The sequence below is a fragment of the Prionailurus bengalensis genome, chromosome B4 (assembly GCF_016509475.1).
Source record: "Prionailurus bengalensis isolate Pbe53 chromosome B4, Fcat_Pben_1.1_paternal_pri, whole genome shotgun sequence".
NCBI lineage: Eukaryota > Metazoa > Chordata > Mammalia > Carnivora > Felidae > Prionailurus > Prionailurus bengalensis.
This window is the reverse complement of record NC_057358.1, coordinates 21068392-21088522: the sequence shown is the minus strand read 5'-3', so window position 1 is coordinate 21088522 and position 20131 is coordinate 21068392. Positions and strand designations below refer to the sequence as shown.

Here is a 20131-nt window from a genome sequence, read left to right as displayed (position 1 = left end):
ATTTCCAGCTATATTTGTTACAAGATTTATATAAAATTATTTCCAACTGAGAGCTGGTGCTCAAGTAAATGGGTATTTTTTTTTTTTTAAGATTTTATTTCTAAGGGATCTCTACACCCCCAAGCAGGGCTCAAACTCATAACCCCGAGACCAAGAGTTGCATGCTCTACTGACTGAGCCAGCCAGGTGCCCCGTGACTGGATATTTTTCTAATGGGAAATAAGACATTACAAATTAGGTATCAAATAGACAGTAAAAATCAGATTAAAAAAATCTTAGGCAATCTCCCCTCCATCCCCGTCCCCCAAATTTACTAAGAAAATCGGTAAAAGAAAGGGAAAATGGTGCCTTTATGATATTTTTTTTTATTCTAAGGACATTCTGATTGCATTCTCAGTCATAAAATAAGATATATATTTGGTATATATATTTGATATATTTGATATATATTTGGTATATATATATTTGGTATATAAACTGCTGGTGAGAGCCCCATTTCACGAACTAATAAATGTAACAAGTTTTTAGAAGCCAACTCCCAGGCATTTGGAAGGGGCCCAACATAGGTATTAACACCTAATTGGGGCAATTGTATGTCAACCAGACAGCCTGTCTAATCTGCTAAAGTTTATTGTTACAACTCTCAAAGCTGGGTCCCTCTTCCCTGCTCCGTGTCAAGACCCCACCCTCCCCAGAAGCGGAGAGCGCAGACTGCCCTGGGGAAGAGCTTGGGGAGGGAAGTACAGTCTCGATGACCTTTCACACTGCAGCAAATGTTTTCTTAGAAGCTCGCCTGAGGTCACTTTGTATACCTTTGGGGGGCAACCGGTGAAGGTTCTGATTCACGTTTAAATGGCCCTGCTGTTTGTGGAACCAAGAGAGACAGAAGGCACCAGAAGTTCCAGCTGTGATTTGTTCCAGTATCTCTGCGAACACCTTCAACTGTTACCTCCTGGAAGTAGGAATTTTAGTTTCCTTCACTTCCGAAAGCCAATGAACCCTAGGGCGCAAATGTTCAAAGTGAATTATTTGGTGGGAAGGATCTTTCTATGCTTATTAACCAAAGTCACAAAGGAATTGTGTGTGTGTGTGTGTGTGTGTGTGTGTGTGTGTGTGTGTGATGAGTCCACTAAGTGGATAGTATCTATTTTGAGATACTGTCGTGAAGGGATATATGGAGGGGAAGAGGACATTTTTTTTTTAATTAAAAAAAAAATTTTTTTTTTAACGTTTATTTATTTTTGAGACAGAGAGAGAGCATGAACGGGGGAGGGTCAGAGAGAGGAAGACACAGAATCTGAAACAGGCTCCGGGCTCTGAGCTGTCAGCACAGGGGCCCGATGCGGGGCTCGAACTCACGGACTGCGAGATCGTGACCTGGCTGAAGTCGGACGCTTAACCGACTGCGCCACCCAGGCGCCCCCCAAATTGTATTTTTAAATGCGCACTCATAATTAGGTGGTCGGAAGGTTGTGTAAGAGGTAAAGAAAGCCCACTTCAATATGTATCTTGAGATTTAAAAAAAAAACTTTTTAAAATATTTATTTATTTTTGAGAGAGATCGAGCAAGAGAGGGGAAGGGGCAGAGACAGAGGAAGACACAGAATCTGAAGGAGGCTCCAGGCTCTGAGCTGTCAGCACAGAGCCCGACGTGGGGCTTGAACCCACAAACCGTGAGATCATGACCTGAGCTGAAGTCAGATGCTTACGCAACTGAGCCCCCCAAGTGTCCCTGGAGATTTTTTGAAGAGGGATATATGAAATGGCCTTTTAAGGTAATTCTCACTCGTGGGGTGCCTGGGTGGCTCAGTCTGTTAAGCGTCCGAATCTTGATTTCAGCTCAAGTCATGATCTCATGGTTTTGTGAGTTCGAGCCCCATGTCTGTGCTGACAGTGCAGAGCCTGCTTGGGATTCTCTCTCTCCCTCTCTGTCTACCCCTCCCCTACTCGCTCTGAATCTGTCTCTCTCAAAACAAATAAACTTTAAAACCAAAGAGAGAATTCTCACTCTTGCCATCCCGTCTGGCCCCAATCCTAGATGGGTGCGCTGCTCTGAAAACAGCTCCCACCCGCCACCTATGCCTGTAGATTCGGCTACCCCCTATTCCATCTCAATATGGCATAATTTTTAGTGACTGTCTATCCTAATCAGATTAAATATCTCTGTATCTCCACGTGAGAGGTGTTCTTTGGCGGGGGTGTCTTTCTGTGTGTGTACTCGTGACTGAGAGAAAACCGATTATTAAACACATGTGCTTGAGTAAGGAATTGCTTTGGAAATCAACTGTGTATCCTTCTGTTTATAATTTGTTGTGATTTGGGGAGGTTTGAGGAATTTTTTTACTTTCCCTTTTTTGAAGTGACAAGTATTATCAGAAGCGTGCTAGCTTTTCAGCGATATAGGTCTTTCCAAATTTAGAGTGCACGTACTGAAGTCATAGCGGATATAATTGTAGCAGACCGTGGGGGCATATTCAATTAAATATACGTTTAATACTTCATTCTCAATATGCATTTAATTATTCCCCTTTTTAAAAAAAATAAGGAATCTTTTAGAAATTTTTGACACAGTGGAAGACTTAAATTTCAGGTGAACCGTTTTTCTTAAGTAAGCCCTACACGCAGTGGACATCTTAGGAAGTTGCTGTGGGTCTGACCTCCTAGGCGGTCAGGTGCTCCAAGGGATCTTAGGGTCCGCCCGTTCCCACTGTCCGAATTTTATATTTGAGGTAACTCAAGTGAGTTGCCTGAGCAGGCTGGGTTAGTTTGCCTCGTCTCACTAACCCTCAGTTTCTTTATCTGGAAAGTGGGCATAACGATAGTATCTACTTTGTTGCATAGATCAGATACGATACTGCACCTGAAGTGCTTAATGTGATGCTTTGTGGGTGCCCCCTAAGTATTAGCAAGGTTAATACCAGGTATTAAAGCGAGGGAGGCAAAGGTGAGCCTCGACCTCGAAGCTCTCCCCATCCTCTTCCTTCACCACTCCCCTCTACACATGTTCTCTCTGCTCTCCCCCACCCTTGACTTATATGTGGGCACTTTGTCCTAAACCTTGGCACTAACCCTCTCTGCATCCCTTTGCCCTGGTTTCTGTGGTTTTTGTTGAAGCTGACAACAAAACTTCTTTATTTGTTGTCTTTTTTCAAAGTTTGTTGATTTATTTTGAGAGAGAGCATGCATGAGCAGGGGAGGGGCAGGGGGAGAGAGAGAGGGAAAGAGAGAGAGAGAGAATCCAAAGCAGGCTCTGTGCTGTCAGCACGTAGCCCGATGCAGGGCTCAATCTCACGAATTGTGAGATCTTGACCTGAGCCGAAATCAGGAGTCAGATGCTGAACCGACTGAGCCACCCAGGCACCCCTATTTGATGCCTTATGTCGGACCCCCGCATTGTCCGTATTGGCGCCCAATGGCCAAGTGGAAAAGCAGAGCTTGTCCACACCTGTCTGTATGGGGGGTGACTGTGTGGCATAAATGGAAACGAGGCCCTTCCCAGGGCCCTTGGGGACGCATCCTATAGCTTGGCCGCATGGGGGCATTTACAATACTTTTATGCCATTGAGCTTTATAGGACCATGAATATGACTGTCAGTACACATAGAAAATGAGAAAATATTTGCCGAAGTGGTTGGACAACTATAAAGTACAATAAAACCTTTGTTTGCGAGCATAATTTGTTCTGGAAACCTGCTTATAATCCAAAGCACCTGTATATCAAAGCAAATTTCCCCATAGGAAATAATGGAAACTCAGACGATTCGTTCCACAACCCCAAAATATTCACATAAAAATGGTTACAATACTGTAATATAATACGAGATAATAAAATACAAAATATAAAGAAAAACAAACAAATTGACCCACACTTACCTTTGAAAACCGTTGTGGCTGGTGTGGGAGAGACAAGAGAGAGTTATTGTGTAGGGAGACTTTCACTGTCGCTAACGGAATCACCGCCATCTATTGGCTCGATAGAATCTTCTTCTGCATGGGGGCCATTGTATACGCTCACACAGATGTTGACTACAGTGCTAATAAACTTGCAATATACCGTATTTAATGTAACTGGCAATAGGGTGGCAGAGGAAAGGGTCTATATCTGCAGGCAGCCTGACCTACAATGAAGCCAAGCATTCCTAAGCTTCCTCTTGTATGAAAAGCGAACGACTGTCCATCGGTGCTTTAGAGTGACAAAAAAAAACACACAAGTGCCATTTGTGGGCGCCTTCCGACGTTCTGAAAAATCACTGATTTCTGCCAAACACCACGGCCTGAGACTGAGCATCGGAGCATGGGAGACGATCACCCACAATCCCGCAGTGTGAGAGAGCGAGCGAGAAAGAAGAGCCATTGGCTCAGTTGTGATCACGTGGCATTCGGTGTCGTGTCACAAACTACTCCTCTTGCAAGACCTCGTTCACTTATCCAGTTAAAATTGATTAGAAATGGTTGCTCGTCTTGCGGAACACTCGCAGAACGAGTGACTCGCCACCCAGGGTTTTACGGCACTTCACAAGTATAACCTATGAGCGCATTTCTGTTGTGAGAGTTTATTGAGTATTTGCAATCCGAGGAACTTTAAATGTGGCCTTAATAAGATAGCTAGTGCTTTCAGTGTACTGTTTAGTTAACCCAATAAAATTTTCGTCAGCTCCAAAACCACTGTTATCTCCATAAAGTTAAAACTATTTGGATTTCATAATGTATGCTTAATTTTATGGGGGGGGGGTGGTGTCATTCCTTCTTTCAATAGTTAACACAATTGTTTTATTTCCTTTCATGGATATTACATAGCGTATGTCAATTATAGCTATGTATCTGTGTCCCCTAGGTAAGTGTCTAGAAAAGAGAAAAATGTGCAAATGCTTTGTTAAATATGAATAATAGCAGACGTAAACTAGTGGTGATGATAATCATGGCTACCTTCGTTATCAGTTTCGCGATGGGCCACGTGGAATGGTTGGGGCAGATAGAATGCCAAACTGGTAAAGTTTTCTCCCACGGAAGGCTTGGAAACCCAAGACTTTTGTCCTGAAATCTGAGCATTAGCAACCCAAAGCTCTGTGTGGAACAGAGAAATTAACAAACAGGATTAACTTAACCTTATTCAAGATAATAGCTCGTTGTCATTACCTCCATGAGCTCAAGAATGTGAACTAGAGACAAGGATATATTTTGATTTGTGTGATGTCAGACTAAAGGAGAAATTATCCAGGAAGTTAAACAGCCTTTCAGTGACTGGGCAGCCCTACAATTAGATACATTTTGAGGAAAACGATGAATTTTGTGTATGGGTGAGCCCATGTGGCAACAAAAGAAAATGTGCTTATAGAAGAAGATAATATAGGGGCTCATGGGCACACTATTGAAAAAACATTGTTTACTAATTAAAAGCTTTTAAATGGTAGGTCCTCTGGTTTGTGAAGCGTTTGTTCACAGGTCATGAAATCTAGCTGCTCATAACCTGACCGAGTGGTTCGTGGGGAGAGAATTTCTGGGGAAAAGAGAAACCCAAAGGAAACGTGAAGCTATTGTGAATGAAAAGATAAAATGCTCGTGAAGTAGCCGTCTGATATAACCCAGAATCGGGCTGCTACGCGATTACAAAGGGATAGATATACCAGGATACCTTGTAATCTGCAAAACAAGAGACTTGCGAGGATCTCTAAGATTCTCTTTTAATTTCCTCCTCTTTTGAGTATATGTAAACCAAGGAGTGAGCGTAATCACGTTTCATTTCTTACCTCTTTTCTTGTCTCATAATGAAGGCGCAACGTTCCCCACATCCTGGCATGCTCTGATTTGTGAAGCTGGGATTTGTAGCAAGAAGTAAAAGTATGCATTTTCCAGACATTTAAATGAAACACTAGTCACATCTCCTCGTCCGGCTAGGGCCACATCGAGCTTCCCCCCGTCCCAGGAGCTGTCAGCACCTGCTCTCAGTGCCTGTGGCACTTACTTTCTAGACCCCAATATTTCTTCTCTGCTGCTTTGTATTTCACTGTGTGTGCGTGCTGCCCACCCCTGACCCGTGTCAACCATCGTGGAAAACTCTGGTCAGAGAGCATTTTGTACTGACCTCCCATGTCCAAATGATTATCCTGGAACTCCATTGCTCTTTATTGTCACACTCGACTAACCAAAACCTTGAACCTGAAGGACCCCAGCCGTCCTCCGCCTCTGCACCCGCACCCTGAGGCCGAGCTCTGCCCGGGATGTCACCCCACGAGTTCGTTTGGTTCCCTGTAAATTAGCCATCACAGGCCACAGATGGACTCCCAGCTCTGCCCGGAAGCCCAGCCCCAGTTCCCTCTTCGGACTCCTTCTCCCGAGTTCTGTGGCCAGTCTTTCAAGTTCTCGGTGTTCTCTCCAGGCCTCTGAATCCACCTCCCACGCCCCGCCTCCCCCCACCCCGGCCTGCCTCTCTGCACGGTCGATGGCCACGGCTCCTCCTTCCCGCGGAGGTTTGCCAGCGGACGGGAACTGCTGTCTTCCCTCAGACTCGGCCAGTTCCACACAACCCCTTCCCTTTCCCCCTCCTGATCGAGGAGCCACCTCCCCACCTCCCTTTCCTTCACGCCCGCCCTGGATCCCCCGAGCCCAACTCCCACCGCGAGGTGACAGCGCGCTTCCCTTTCTCCTTTGCAGGCTCATCCGCCTGTCCATGCTGTTAACCATTGATGACTGCATTCAAGGCTGCTTTTAGGCCCTCCTGCCCTCGCTCGCTGCTCTCCAGCTTCCTTCCTTTACTCCCGAGGAAGAACCCCTGTCTCGTGTACAGATAATGCGTATTTTTATCTCCCGCCCCTGCCTCCCCTGGGAACTTCAGGGCCGCGTGGCCACCTGCCCACCTTGACGTCAACATTGAAGACATCTGAAGAGCACGTCAGATTTAACAAGTCCCAAACTGAACTCTCCTCCTAAAATGCTCTCGGTAAATGGAATCACGGTCTTTCCACTCACTCAAGTCCACGTCTTTACCATCTCAGTGTCAGCGGAATCTACTTCCTTTGTGTCTGCCGCCTCCCCGCTTCGCCCGGCTTCTAGCCTCTCCTCGAGTTCCACAGTAGCCTCTTACGGCCCTTGTTTGCGTGCTGTTCAGCCCCATCCTGTCACGTGCCCTCTTGATTTCCGCCTTCCTCACACGTTAACCTTTTATTTCTCTAGTTAACTGTGCCCTCCTCCCGCCCCGGGGCCTTCGCACCTGTGACCCTACTTTCTGGAACCCTCCCACCTGCCTTCTGCTCAAGTCTAGCTCCTTCCGTCATTCCTGCCCCCGTCTATGCTTTGTCATGCTCGCTCCCAGCCTGATGTCCTCCCCTCTCCCGACACTTGTCATTGGCTGAATTTTACACGCGGTGCGCTTTTTCTATCGATGTGCGTGCCCCTCTGGACTGTAGGCACCGCGAGGGTGAACGCGGCGTTTGTGCAGCGCTCAGCCCAGAGCAGACACTCCCGGCTGGCACTTCTTGCTTTCTTTCCAAAGCAGATACTGTTGCCAGTTCTGATCCCAACAGCCTGAGGCGTCCGAATGCAGGGATTTGGTTGCTCCTGCTTCCAAATCCGGTTTCACTTTTTCAGTAACCACGCAGAACCTAGCTTGTGATCGGAATCTTATTATTATGTTCCCTCCAGCTCTTTTCTGCATAACTTGGGGAACGCGACGTGAAGTGATTGCTCCTCGCCTTGCCCTTTGCCACCCTGTGAACGTCCTGTTTTTTACGGACACTCTTTGGTTGGCGCAAGATACCGAAAAACCGACTTATCGTCCAGCGTTGTTCTAATTGTGCTCCTCACCAGACTTGGTTTTCGGTTCTGGTTTCTCTTGCTCCCAAACTTTGGTATTCCGGCGCTGGTGTAAAGATACACGTTTTTAAATTTTTCACAGATATACTGAGAAATGTTTTCTATTTAAGATACTTGAGTGAAATGAGTAGGAAAGAATGTATGATTTAAAATCAGGGGCGCCTGGGTGGCGCAGTCGGTTAAGCGTCCGCCTTCAGCCAGGTCACGATCTCGCGGTCCGGGAGTTCGAGCCCCGCGTCGGGCTCTGGGCTGATGGCTCAGAGCCTGGAGCCTGTTTCCGATTCTGTGTCTCCCTCTCTCTCTGCCCCTCCCCCGTTCATGCTCTGTCTGTCTCTGTCCCAAAAATAAATAAACGTTGAAAAAAAAAATTTTTTTTAATTAGTCTAGTGTTTTTGTTAAGTGGCAGTTTCGTACATGGACCGTAACATGGAGATTCTAATAATATAGTATACAGTAGGCTAAAAGTGATTTCTGATTAAGTTACTGAAATACTTTGAAAGGAACAGAATGGTAATTTGGCCTTGCACAAATGCGTTTGATACAGAGTTCTATCAAGAAAACTATCTGGATAGAACATCCATGTATGCAGGTTAAGGATTAACGGGTGGTTGTAATGAAGCTTGTTTGGGATGAATATAAAGTGCTTGTAAATTATAATCCACTACAATGAATCTTAAGGGATTATTCTGATGATTTCATTCTAGAATTAGATTATATCATTTGCCGTTTTAAACATCTGCTGCTGTATTTTATATCTGTGCTTCCCAAACTCTGCCAAGGTGCCCTGGGGCACTGCAGCAAATTTCCCAGGAGTGCCAGGGATATTTGAGAATTTCCAGAGGAATGTGGTAGATACTCAGCATCTGTGAGATACCGTGCAAACGACTAGCTCGAGGGAGTCGGCGATTTCAGCTCAGATTATGCTACATTCCTTTCAAGGACATGGTATCTTTGGGAAGCTGGCTGCCCAGCAATTGTGTTTTAAAAAAAAAAAAAAAAAAAGGCAGTGGATCAGGAAATGCGGGTGGGGGTTTCTAATCTGATCATAATAAGGTTTGAGAATCTGCAGTGCATAACATTTTATATATGTACATTGTAAGTAGCCTGATAGTTTGCGTGTATGTTTTCCGTTTTGTCGTTATTAAAAAATTGTTAAAAGCACGCAGTTTTTACGACAGGCATTTCTTTAACATGATTCAGAAAGCAAAAAGCATGAGAAGGAACCCAGAATTCTCCCCCCCCACCTTGGATGATGGCACATCTGTCCCCTTAATTGCTCAGGCCAAGGCCTCGGCCTCGGTCTTGGCTTCTTTCTTACCCCCCACATTCAGAACTTCAGGAAATGACGTTGGCTCCACTTTCAAAAAATATCCCCTTTCCTACCTACACTGCTGTCACTGGTCTCCCTGTCGCATACTTGTGCCCACCCTCACCCCTCCGGTAATCTTTTTAAACCCCAAGTTAAGTAATGTCGACACTCTGCCACTCAGAACCCTGCAACAGCTCCCATATCATTGGCAGTGAAAGCCGGTCTTTCCAGTGACCTCAGCCCTTCCTGTTTCTCTTCTCAAGTAATCTCCAGCCACAGGGGTCTCCATGTCCCGAGCATATCAGGCATGCCCTGCCCCAGGGCCTTTGCACTGGAATGCTAAACCCCTTTGCTCTCCAACCCTTGGTCTACTCCAACCCTCCCTATTTAAAATACTTCGGGGACCCCCACTCATGCACTGATGGGCGTTCCCTAGCCCTTTCTTCCTGCTCTTTGTCTTTTTTTCCATAGTCCTCTAACATAGTAGATAATTTATGTTACTAAGTTTATGTTTTATTTACTGACTCTTCCCACTCAGATGTAAGCTTCGGGAGGGCAGGCATCTTAATCTGTTTTCAATAACATATCCCAAGCACCTGGAAGAGCATATATTGAATGAATGTTGTTTAATATGTTGTTTTAAAAAATCTCTATCTTTCTTAGTTCTTTTGGCTTTTGACCTATCAGTAAAGCATGTTCAAATCTTTCTCGATAATCAGGGGTTGCCCATTTTCCCTGAGGTCCTAACAATTTTTGCTGTATAATTCCAGACTAATGAGGTACTTACAATATGAATCCTAGCTTCCTGGCTAATTGAGCCTTTTATCATTATGTACAGGCCTTCTTTACCCTTAATAATGCTTTTGTCTTAAAGTTATTAGTTTACCCGATGTTAGTAAAGGTAAGCTAGCTTTTCAGTAATTTTCGGTACTATTTAATATGTTTTTTCTGTTCCTTTCAACCTTTTTGAGTTATGCTTTAGGTGTTTCTCTTGCATATAGCCTGTAGTTTTTAATTCATTTTGACAGTCTTTATTTTTAATTGTTTGTCCACTTACGCTTATTGGGATTATGTTTCTATCCAGACTTGTTCATCACTTACTTTCTATTTGTCCCATTTTTGCAGTGTTTATTTTTTCCTCTTCTTTTAAAAAAGAAAAAAAATTGTTAACGTTTATTCATTTTTTGAGAGACAGAGTGCGACCGGGGGAGGGGCAGAGAGAGAGAGAGAGAGGACACACTGAAGCAGGCTCCAGGTTCTAAACCGACAGCACAGAGCCCGACATGGGGCTCGAACTCACGAACCGCGAGATCATGACCTGAGCTTAAGTCGGATGCTTAACTGACTGAGCCCAGGCGCCAGTATTTTTTCCTCTTTTTTTCTTTTTTTCTTAATTTTTTTTTCAACGTTTATTTATCTTTTTGGGACAGAGAGAGACAGAGCATGAACGGGGGAGGGGCAGAGAGAGAGGGAGACACAGAATCGGAAACAGGCTCCAGGCTCCGAGCCATCAGCCCAGAGCCTGACGCGGGGCTCGAACTCACGGACCGCGAGATCGTGACCTGGCTGAAGTCGGACGCTTAACCGACCGCGCCACCCAGGCGCCCCAATTTTTTCCTCTTTTTAAAAATAATGAGTATTATTTCTTTTCGCATTCTGTCCCCCCCCCCCCCCCTTCTACTAGTTTGGAAGCTATATACTCTGTTTCTCTACTTTAAATGTTTGCCTTTTAAATGTTTAAATGTTACAATACTTAAAGTTGCCTCATTCTCCTGAACAATATAACAGGCACTGTCACTTTGCTTCCCAGCTTACCTGCTGTTGTTACTCTGTTTATTTTGATCCCAAGAACTAAGCATTATTACTTTATAAAGGTGATACTTACTTATATTTGTCTTCATATTTACAAATTTATTTGCTTACTAATTCTTTTTGTATCTCATACCTTCCCCACACAACATTTACTTCCTTTCTGAATTATATCCTTAGAGTCTAAATAATATGCTTCTAAGGCTTACAAGTTCCCTTAGTGAGGTCCATTGTCGGTAAGTTCTCGGGTGTTGTTTCTATGAAAAAGTCTTTATTTTGCTTTTTTCTTTTTGGAAGACAGTTTTAGTGGATATCCCACATACGGTTTTTTCCAATACTACAGGGCAGTGAATTCTGACACTGCCTTTCCGGGGACAGCATCAGACCCCGCGGGTTAAGGGCTCAGTCCCACAGACTGCCCTTGCTTCAGATGTCCCAGGTTGTCCCCTGTGCTTCTCGCCTACTGGCTGTAAATCGGACGTGCCCTGACCCCCTCCTCAGGTTTGATTAATTTGCTAGAGCGGCTCATGTAAAAAACACGTATGCACATTTACCAGGTTACTATGAAGGATGTGATACAAGATCCAGATAAACAGCCAGGCAAAGGAGGTACATAGGCGGAGGCCCAGAAGGTTCCCGAGCGCTGGGGCTTCTGTCCCCACGGACCTGGGGTGTGCTGCCACATCCAGGCACGTGGATGTGTTCACCGCCCCCAGAAGCCCAGCACTTCTTGTTCAAGAGTTTTAATGGAACTTAATCTCTAGCAACTCCCTTCCCCTTCTCAGAGGTCAGTGAGCCGGGCTGAAAGTTCCAAAGTTGTTCTTACTTGGCCTTTCTGGTGACCGGCCCCATCCTCTCTGGCTCTCTAGGGGCCTCACCCAGAGTCACCTCGTTAGCATAAATTCAGGCGTGCTCAAACAGGGTGCCTGATGAGTGGCAAAAGATAATCCTATCACTCTGGAAATTCCAGGGGTTTTAGATTTGTGCCAGGAACCCCGATAATAGCCCAAATATATATTATTCTGCAGCACACAGTTTTATGTACACAGTATGTTTCACTTTGAAGGTAGACCACCATCTTCAGGGCTTTCCAGCTTTGCTGTTGAGAAGTTGGCCGTCAGTCTGGTTGTCATTCCTTCCTTGTGTTCTGTCCTTTCCCTCTGGCCAATTTTCTTCTCTCTGCTCTTGGTATCTTCAGCTTAACTACACTGTGTCTACGAGCGGACTTCTTCTTAGACTATTTTGTGTACATGGGGTATTATGTATCCATAGTTGCATAACTTCCATCAGTTGTGGAAACATTTTCTTTTTTTTTTTTAATTTTTTTTAACGTTTTATTTATTTTTGAGACAGAGAGAGACAGAGCATGAACGGGGGAGGGGCAGAGAGAGAGGGAGACACAGAATCGGAAGCAGGCACCAGGCTCTGAGCCATCAGCCTAGAGCCCGACGCGGGGCTCGAACTCACGGACCGCGAGATCGTGACCTGAGCTGAAGTCGGACGTTCAACCGACTGAGCCACCCAGGCGCCCCGTGAAAACATTTTCAACTTTATTATTTCAAACACTGTCTCTTCCCCCATACTCTCTGTTCCTTTCCTCTAAGATTTCACTTGCTCTCCCTTCAAACCCCCTGCCGTAAGCGTTTTTTCTTCCTTACCCATTCCTTTATATATTGCATTTTCATTCTTTGTGGTGTTCTGGGGAACTCCCTCAGACCTACCCTCCCGTCCACCAGTTACCCAGTGTGCTTCCAGGGCCCTGGGTTCGGGGCCTTCTGTTCTGATTCCAGTTCATCAGTTATAATTTTTTTTTTTTTTTCCTGACATCGAAGTTAGTATATAGTGCAACAGTGATTTCGGGAGTAGAGTCCTTCATGCCCCTATAATTTTCGTTTTGTAAAAGTTTTATTGGATCCCTTTTCAACCTGATTGGTCATTTTGAAAGTCCCGTAGTTTACTCATTTTTGCCAGCCTGTCTTTTTCTTCTTCATACATTTTACACATGGCTTTCATTTCCTTTTCTGTATCTGGTCATCCTAACAGCTGAAGTCTTGAGAATAATTTTGGTTTCTGCAGAATCCCACTCTGCTTCTGTCTGTGAGCTCATGCTCCGCGGGGCTCTTGGAGGCCTGTGGCAGGGATGCTGTCCCCCAGACGCCGTCTCCCAGGCGCCATTTGCAAGTATTTCCCTCAGGTGATGAGGCTACTTCTGCTTCCTTCAAAGGTGCTTGTTTAATGTCGAAGTGTGTGGTTGAGCTCCCCAGCTTTCCTTTGGCCCAACTAAGTGTCAAAATTGATACCTGTCTTCAGGGAAACCCACCTGTTCATGCTTGCTTGGTAGTCCCCTCATTCCCGATGGATTAAACTCCTGTTAGGAGAAGGAAGCCATCTTGGAGATGTTTCTCTCCATTCTATGATCCCAGCCATGTGTTAACCACTCTGCTTTATCAAAGAGCTCAGTTTTCCCCCTTTGTTCTGTTTTGTTTTTGTAACTGAGAATCCTGCTGAGGCTCTTCCACTTACTGGAGGTGTAAATCTTCTGAGGGGTTTTCATTAGTAGCAACAAGGGACGTATAGCTCGGGAACCAAGATAGAAAAATAATTTACCAAGAGAAAGCCCAACCTTTCCCAAGTTATGTGTCAGAGCTGCCCCTGCCATTCGCTGGAACTCAGAACTTGATCCAACCCTTTGTCTTCTGCAACCATGTCTTTATTTTTATTCCTGACGCCTTTGAAACCCAGTAGCCCTGGGGCCCTATGTCTCTTTCCCTTCTTTCATGAAGGCTCTTCTTCTGGTATATTCATGCCCTGCCCCAGTACTTAGTTCCTGTAAGAAAGGTAAAGATCACACGGATGACCGTGTTGGTTTTTTGGGTACCCAAATGTGTAAAGATACAGTCCTGTTCATTAATTCAACAGAGATTTATGTCAGAAATTAAAAAGCCCTCTTTGTCAGATAGCATTCTCTTTGCGGGGAGAAGTTGTCTTAGACATGCAATCCGAGAAGCTCTGGGCTGAGGCTCTGGAGAGGAGGTGGGGAGATACATGGGAGAAGCAGGGCCAGGTGGCCACGAGGGCTCACCTTCCAGAATTCCTCCCTCGTCGCTGCCACCCGGGGGGGGGGGGAGGGGGGCACACCCAGCAGCAGAAGGGGAGATGAGCAGTCGGAGCCGGATGTGAGGTGGGGGCGGTAGTGAAGCCTGCAGAGGGAGTGAGGAGGGCAGCAAGAAAGATGATCTAGGGGAGGAGGAGGAGGAGGAGGAGGAGGGTGGGGGGTGGGAGGTGCTCGTTTCCACCGGGTTTTCCCCCCGAGATGTGTGTTCAAGTCCAGCACTTCCCGCGGAGAGATTTCTAACCTGTGTCATTTTGCTCTGTGTCTTTCTAGATCAATGAACTGAGCCATGTTCAAATCCCTGTTATGCTGATGCCAGATGACTTCAAAGCCTACTCAAAGATAAAGGTGGACAATCACCTTTTTAACAAGTAAGTACAAGTACAGCCGTTTGTAAGACCGACACGGCTGCCAGGAGTATGGGTTTTGTGAATTTCTGTAATTGCATTAGTTTTCAATGGGTGGGAGTAAAGTTTTGCTGATGAAGTTAATCCTGTGATAAACATAACCAGCTGTCATTTTCAGAAAAGCAACGGCAGGCCCTCTTGGGTAATATCCTTTTGCCATATGGCATATTGTTCTCTATGAATATCTCCTATGTTAAAAGTGATATTCTCATTACGATTTAAATGTTTGAAGCTGTAAATTGCTTGGGATTTTTAGCAGCTGTGGACCTGAGCGATCTTGGACAAAACTCTAATAATGCTGACCTTAGGAGCAGAAGTAACTACTTCACAGAACAATAAAGAATTAAGGGACGTTTTTCTAAAACACGATGGGATGCCATGGTGGGCAGTGAGAGTATTTCTCCTTCATTTGGCTGTCATTATGGAGCACCTCTTATGTATTAGCTGTCCACTGAGAGGAGGGACGAGGAAGTAGATGTGGCCCTGCCCTCAGGGGGCTCTCAGGCAGGTGCTTGAAATCTGACACATACACAAATTACCGCATAATTCAGCGTGCAAAGTACGACTGTCGAGGTGTGTGTGTATCTACGGGTACACAGAGGAGGAAGCATTTCCGAGTGAGTGGGAGGAGCCTTACAGAAATCTCTCCCGCATGAGGATCAATTATGAAATTTCTTAATGTGGCCCTTGTTCTGATGTGAAGCTGATGTGTTAATTCTTAAAACTGTCTAGAAGTTGACCTTTTGAAGGGATTTTCTTCTATGTGAATGTATTTATTTATTCATTCATTCATTCATTCATTCATTCATTTATTTAAGTTCATTGATTTGAGGGGTGGGGGAGGGGCGGAGAGAGAGAATCCCAAGCAGGCTCCGCGCCGATAGCGTGGAGCCCGACACGGGGCTCAAACTCACTAGCCGTGAGATCACGGCCTGAGCTGAAATCAAGAGTCGGACGCGACCCAGGGTGCCCCTTTTCTATGTGCATTTGGAATGTGGTTCTTTGTGGATGGCATCGGCTAGGTCGTTGGAGGAGTGAGAGATAGTGTTGTTTTGCAAACTCTAATCAGCAAGTCCCTGAGGACGAACGTGGGGAGCGCGTCTGTGGCTCGCTCCGCTGCCCATCCCGGGCTCCCCAAGTTCTCTGCTTTTCCTTCACCGTTTCCATCTGTGTGGCCCCTTCTCTTTCCACCTCTTCTTTGGGAAAGTGGCCGCGAGGAGTGGTTGGGATTAGAAAGGTCGTCTAGTCTCAGTGCCCCTATAGGTGGTGAGAGGAGGCGAATGCCTCCAGTCTGTCCCTGTGTCCCCCCGGGTTTACTGTGGGTTGTGGTTGGTTCCGGGCCGTACCAGCCTTCTGCGGGTGGGGAACCCCGGGCACTTTGGCCGCACGTGGAACTAGATGGTGGCAAAGTCAAGTCTACATCTAAACGTTATCCCACACTGTGACCGTTTCAGAGAAAACATGCCCAGCCACTTCAAGTTTAAGGAATACTGCCCGATGGTTTTCCGGAACCTGCGGGAGAGGTTTGGCATCGACGATCAGGATTTCCAGGTGAGTCGCTTTTTTGCTACCTTTGCTTCCAGTAGGGTTTGCTCTGTAAAATAGGACTGACCTTTTTTTCGTCACGAGTAATTATGTAATGGCAATCTTCATTTCACGTAGGGATGTTTCAGTGTCCTTTCTGAAATAAAGGCAGGGTTCCGTCAGTTAGGGGCCTCTGGGCAAAATGATGTTAGCGGTCGGCAGGAAAAGACCATTCTTCGGGAAGCAAACACGCACGTGAGCGTTGCAGATGATACTCTCACTTCCTGGAGGAAGTGGCCCGTCAGCACAGCCTTCTTTTGCTTTCTGCCATCAGGCGTGTCGACAGTCAGTGCCAGTGTGTACGTTGTGTCTTGAATTTGCGTTTCCTGTAGTTACAGGGTCCCCTTAGCAATCACCAAAGTTGTATTTTCGTGCTGATTTGCTGCTTTTCCAATCATCTGAACCCGACTCTCCTGCTCACAGCATTTTGTCGGAGGCCACGCCTTGCGCACCGTGACCTGGAGTGGTTGGTGTGGTCTAGTGACCGTAGGGCTGTTGCACCAGCAGGAGCCTGCCGCTCCTGGGAACATCGTCTGTTCTTGGTGCCCACCACATAAAAATGTCCACTGTTGCTTCCCGTACCACCCTCCCCCCCAATTTGCCTGGTTCTCTCAAATTTGACTTTTAAAATCAAGATCATGGGGGTGTCTGGGTGGCTCAGTCAGTTAAGCACCCAACTTCGGCTCAGGTCATGATCCCGCGCTTCGTGGGTTTGAGCCCCGCGTCGGGCTCTGTCTGTGCTGACAGCTCGGAGCCTGGAGCCTGCTTCGGATTCTGTGTCTCCCCCTCTCTCTGCCCCTCCCCCACTCACGCTCTGTCTCCCTTTCTCTCAAAAATAAATAAACATTAAAAAAAAATTTTAAATAAGATAAAATCAAGATCATGGTGCTGTCCTATGTGCCAATCCGTGGTCCTTTCTCCTAAGAAAGAACCTGACATCAGTTACTTGATCTTAATGTAATCAGTCAGATACGTAAAAGCCAAGGATTTTTTTTTAAGAGCAGAAAATCTGAGTTAAGAGAGGCAAGGGCTAGTTTCTGGCCTTTTAGGACAGTCTGCTCATTTTGCTGTGTGAGCACTGACTTATTTGAAATCCCTCCAAATCCAGTAAACATTTCTTTCATTTGCTCCAAATCAGAATCCTGATGTATCCTACATTAAGTGCCATATTGCCCCCCGAGTGACCTTGCAATTTGAACATTGACACGGCTTTACCCTGTGTTTTCCTTAAAAAAATAGGGTGTCAAAGGCAAATTGAGCTTAGTACATTTTCCTAAAGATGTGTGGGCCTCCCCGCCCCGCCCCACCCTGCCCTGCCCTGCCCCATTATTGAAAGTTTCCCAGAACTTCTCACATGCTCACTCAGGCATAAGAAGCCTCCAAGCTCCCATGTTTTGAATAAGCAATGCTGGCCAGGTTGCCAGTGATATTCCCTCCTCTGTGGGCCAGGGCTGGGATTTCCACAGAGGTGAGTTCTGAGCAGAGGCTTGGGTGTGCCCGAGAAAGTGGAGGGGGTGGGGGGAAGGGTGCGGTGCACGCTCAGCTTTGGGCCTCATGCATAAGAGAAAGAACTTCAGTCAAACCTGGACTGGGGATGTACTGCTGAAAAAAATAAGTCACTTGTAAAGAATAAACCTTGGAACAGTAAAAAAAGGTTTGTAGAAAATGAAAAGGAATGATTCTGCATTATTTAAGAACTGCCAATACATTTGAAAAGGCCATATGGAAATAAACTGAGTGGTTTAAAGGAACAAGTAGCTGACAACTGACGTCCTAAGAAACTCTCCTCTACCCGAGTCTCATGTCTCCTTTTTTGTTTTTTCTAATGTTTGTTTATTTTTTTTTTTTAATTTTTTTTTCAACGTTTTTATTTTTTTTTGGGACAGAGAGAGACAGAGCATGAACGGGGGAGGGGCAGAGAGAGAGGGAGACACAGAATCGGAAACAGGCTCCAGGCTCCGAGCCATCAGCCCAGAGCCCGACGCGGGGCTCGAACTCCCGGACCGCGAGATCGTGACCTGGCTGAAGTCGGACGCTTCACCGACTGCGCCACCCAGGCGCCCCTAATGTTTGTTTATTTTTGAGAGAGAAAGAGACAGAGTACGAGAGAGGGAGGGGCAGAGAGAGAGAGGAGGACACAGAATCCGAAGCAGGCTCCAGGCTCTGAGCTGTGAGCACAGAGCCCGACATGGGGCTCGATCTCAAGAACTGTGAGATTGTGACCTGAGCCGAAGTCAGACACTCTGACTGGGCCACCCAGGCGCCACCCCTCCCCCTTTTTTTAAAAAATAAAACAACTACACTGGCATTTCACAGAAACCGGCTTTTGAGGGCCTCTGCTCCAGGATCGTGTTAGGTCCCTCAATTTGTTACCAAGATGAAGTCCGTATGTTTCTTCCCATAATCAGCGCTGCTCAGTGAGATCAAAAATGGAGCCTTTACAGCCTGAAATCTGAACTGTAGATGAAAGTAGTTTTTAAAATGTCCTAAAATGACTAGTTTTGTTGCAAAAATACCAAGACACGAGCCAGTTTTCCTTCACCTTCCCCTCCGCCCCCCCCCAAAACAAAACCATGTCAACTTGATAGTTAAGTAAGTACAAATTGCTGAGGACAAACTTTAAAGGCAAATGAGGCAAGTGGAGGAGGATTCGTGGAACTAACTGGCAAATCTCTTAAGCTCTTAGCAGGAGAAATCAGTACAGAGGAGAGCCAGTGTGAGTATAATTAATCATTTGAACACCACTCCTTTCCTCAGCTACGCCGGGTACTTTTGGCATTTAAATTGCTGCTTTCTCTTTGGCAACTGTATTTCTATTAAAAAGAGAAAAAAAAAGGTGGGTGTTCAAAGTAACTTTAGCAAACCAGAGCTACGTGCCGGTTTTCCCCTCCAGTCCCACATTGCTTTCCCAAAGTCTCTACCTCCTAAAAAAGTTTCGGGAGGGGCAGGCCCTGCAGTTTAACCCGAAGATGAGATTGTGGATGTGGGGCCCCACCCACTCTGTTGGCTACTCGGTTTGGAAAAAAGGAGGAAGTTGTGCCAGCTCTGGCTCTGAGTTCATACCTTGAGGGCCTCCGGGCATTGCCGGGGTGAAGGTGGAGGTGCCACGGACCTGGGCAGGGCCCGGAATGCCCAGCAGTGGGAACAGGCCAGGACTAGCCGGGCCATTGTCCCAGCTGCCCGGCACATCAACTCACCACTGCCCAGACATTGCGTCTCTCGTGGACAGAACAAGGAACGCGTATCAGTTGACATCCGCAGTACCAAGTTAAATACTCTCTCTCGGTCTGATTTGAAAAGTGAGATCAGTGACCTGGGGTCTGATCGTCTTTTGACGGCACTGGATGGCTAGAGGGGACCGGGCCCCATGCTGCTTTGCTTTTCCTCGATGTGTTTGTTTTTCTAAAGTGTTTGCCTGTTAGACAAGCAGCTTTGCATCCGCGTAGTGATCGGGAGCCCCCTGCCTGGTTCATTTAGTATTTGGACCTTCGCGTTAAGTCAAATGGGTGAATGGTGTCCACCTGCCTTGGGTGTGTGAATGCCTTTTTGCTGCACCTGGAAAAAGTCAGTATTGCTGAATCTGATCAAATTAGAACATAGTAATTAGGCTACCTAATTGACCTCTAGCAGCAAATTTAAACTTCTTGAGAAGAATTGAAAAGCAATCCTGCTATCAACAATTGTATCTTTCCCCTGGTTTTGGTTTCTTGAATGTCTTTTAAGAATGAAACTTTTTTTTCTCATAAGCAACAGTTCTAGAATATTCTTCATTAACAACAGTATCACTTAGCACACACGTGTATGTAGAAACCTCAGTGTAGGTGTGTGTGTGTGTCCAGGTTCAGAACTTTCTCCAGTTTATACGTGTGTTTTCAAATTACTTCATTGGTTTGTAAAGCGCTCAGTGTTGGATTATATTCTTCCGATCACTGGGCCAAAGTGAGTCCCAGTTACCATGATTTTAAGATATAAGGCATCTTTGAAGACGGATGCCCCCATGGAGGCTTCCACTGTCACTGGCCCTGAGGTTCCAGGCCGCCCGAGGCTCTGCTCCCCTCTAGGTGGATAATTTCACGCACGTTTACCACTCAGGGTGTGTTT

The 20131-nt window shown here is 46.0% G+C and overlaps 1 protein-coding gene across 1 annotated transcript in view; it reads left to right on the top strand.

Annotated features, from left to right (window-relative positions):
* The window catches only part of PIP4K2A (phosphatidylinositol-5-phosphate 4-kinase type 2 alpha), a 192654-nt gene that overhangs the window by 106805 nt on the left and 65718 nt on the right, over nt 1-20131 (top strand). Inside the window, exons 2-3 of the mRNA XM_043563146.1 lie at nt 14313-14410; nt 15901-15997. Of these exons, the coding sequence (XP_043419081.1) occupies nt 14313-14410; nt 15901-15997 (195 nt within the window). The remainder of the gene's footprint in view (nt 1-14312; nt 14411-15900; nt 15998-20131) is intronic.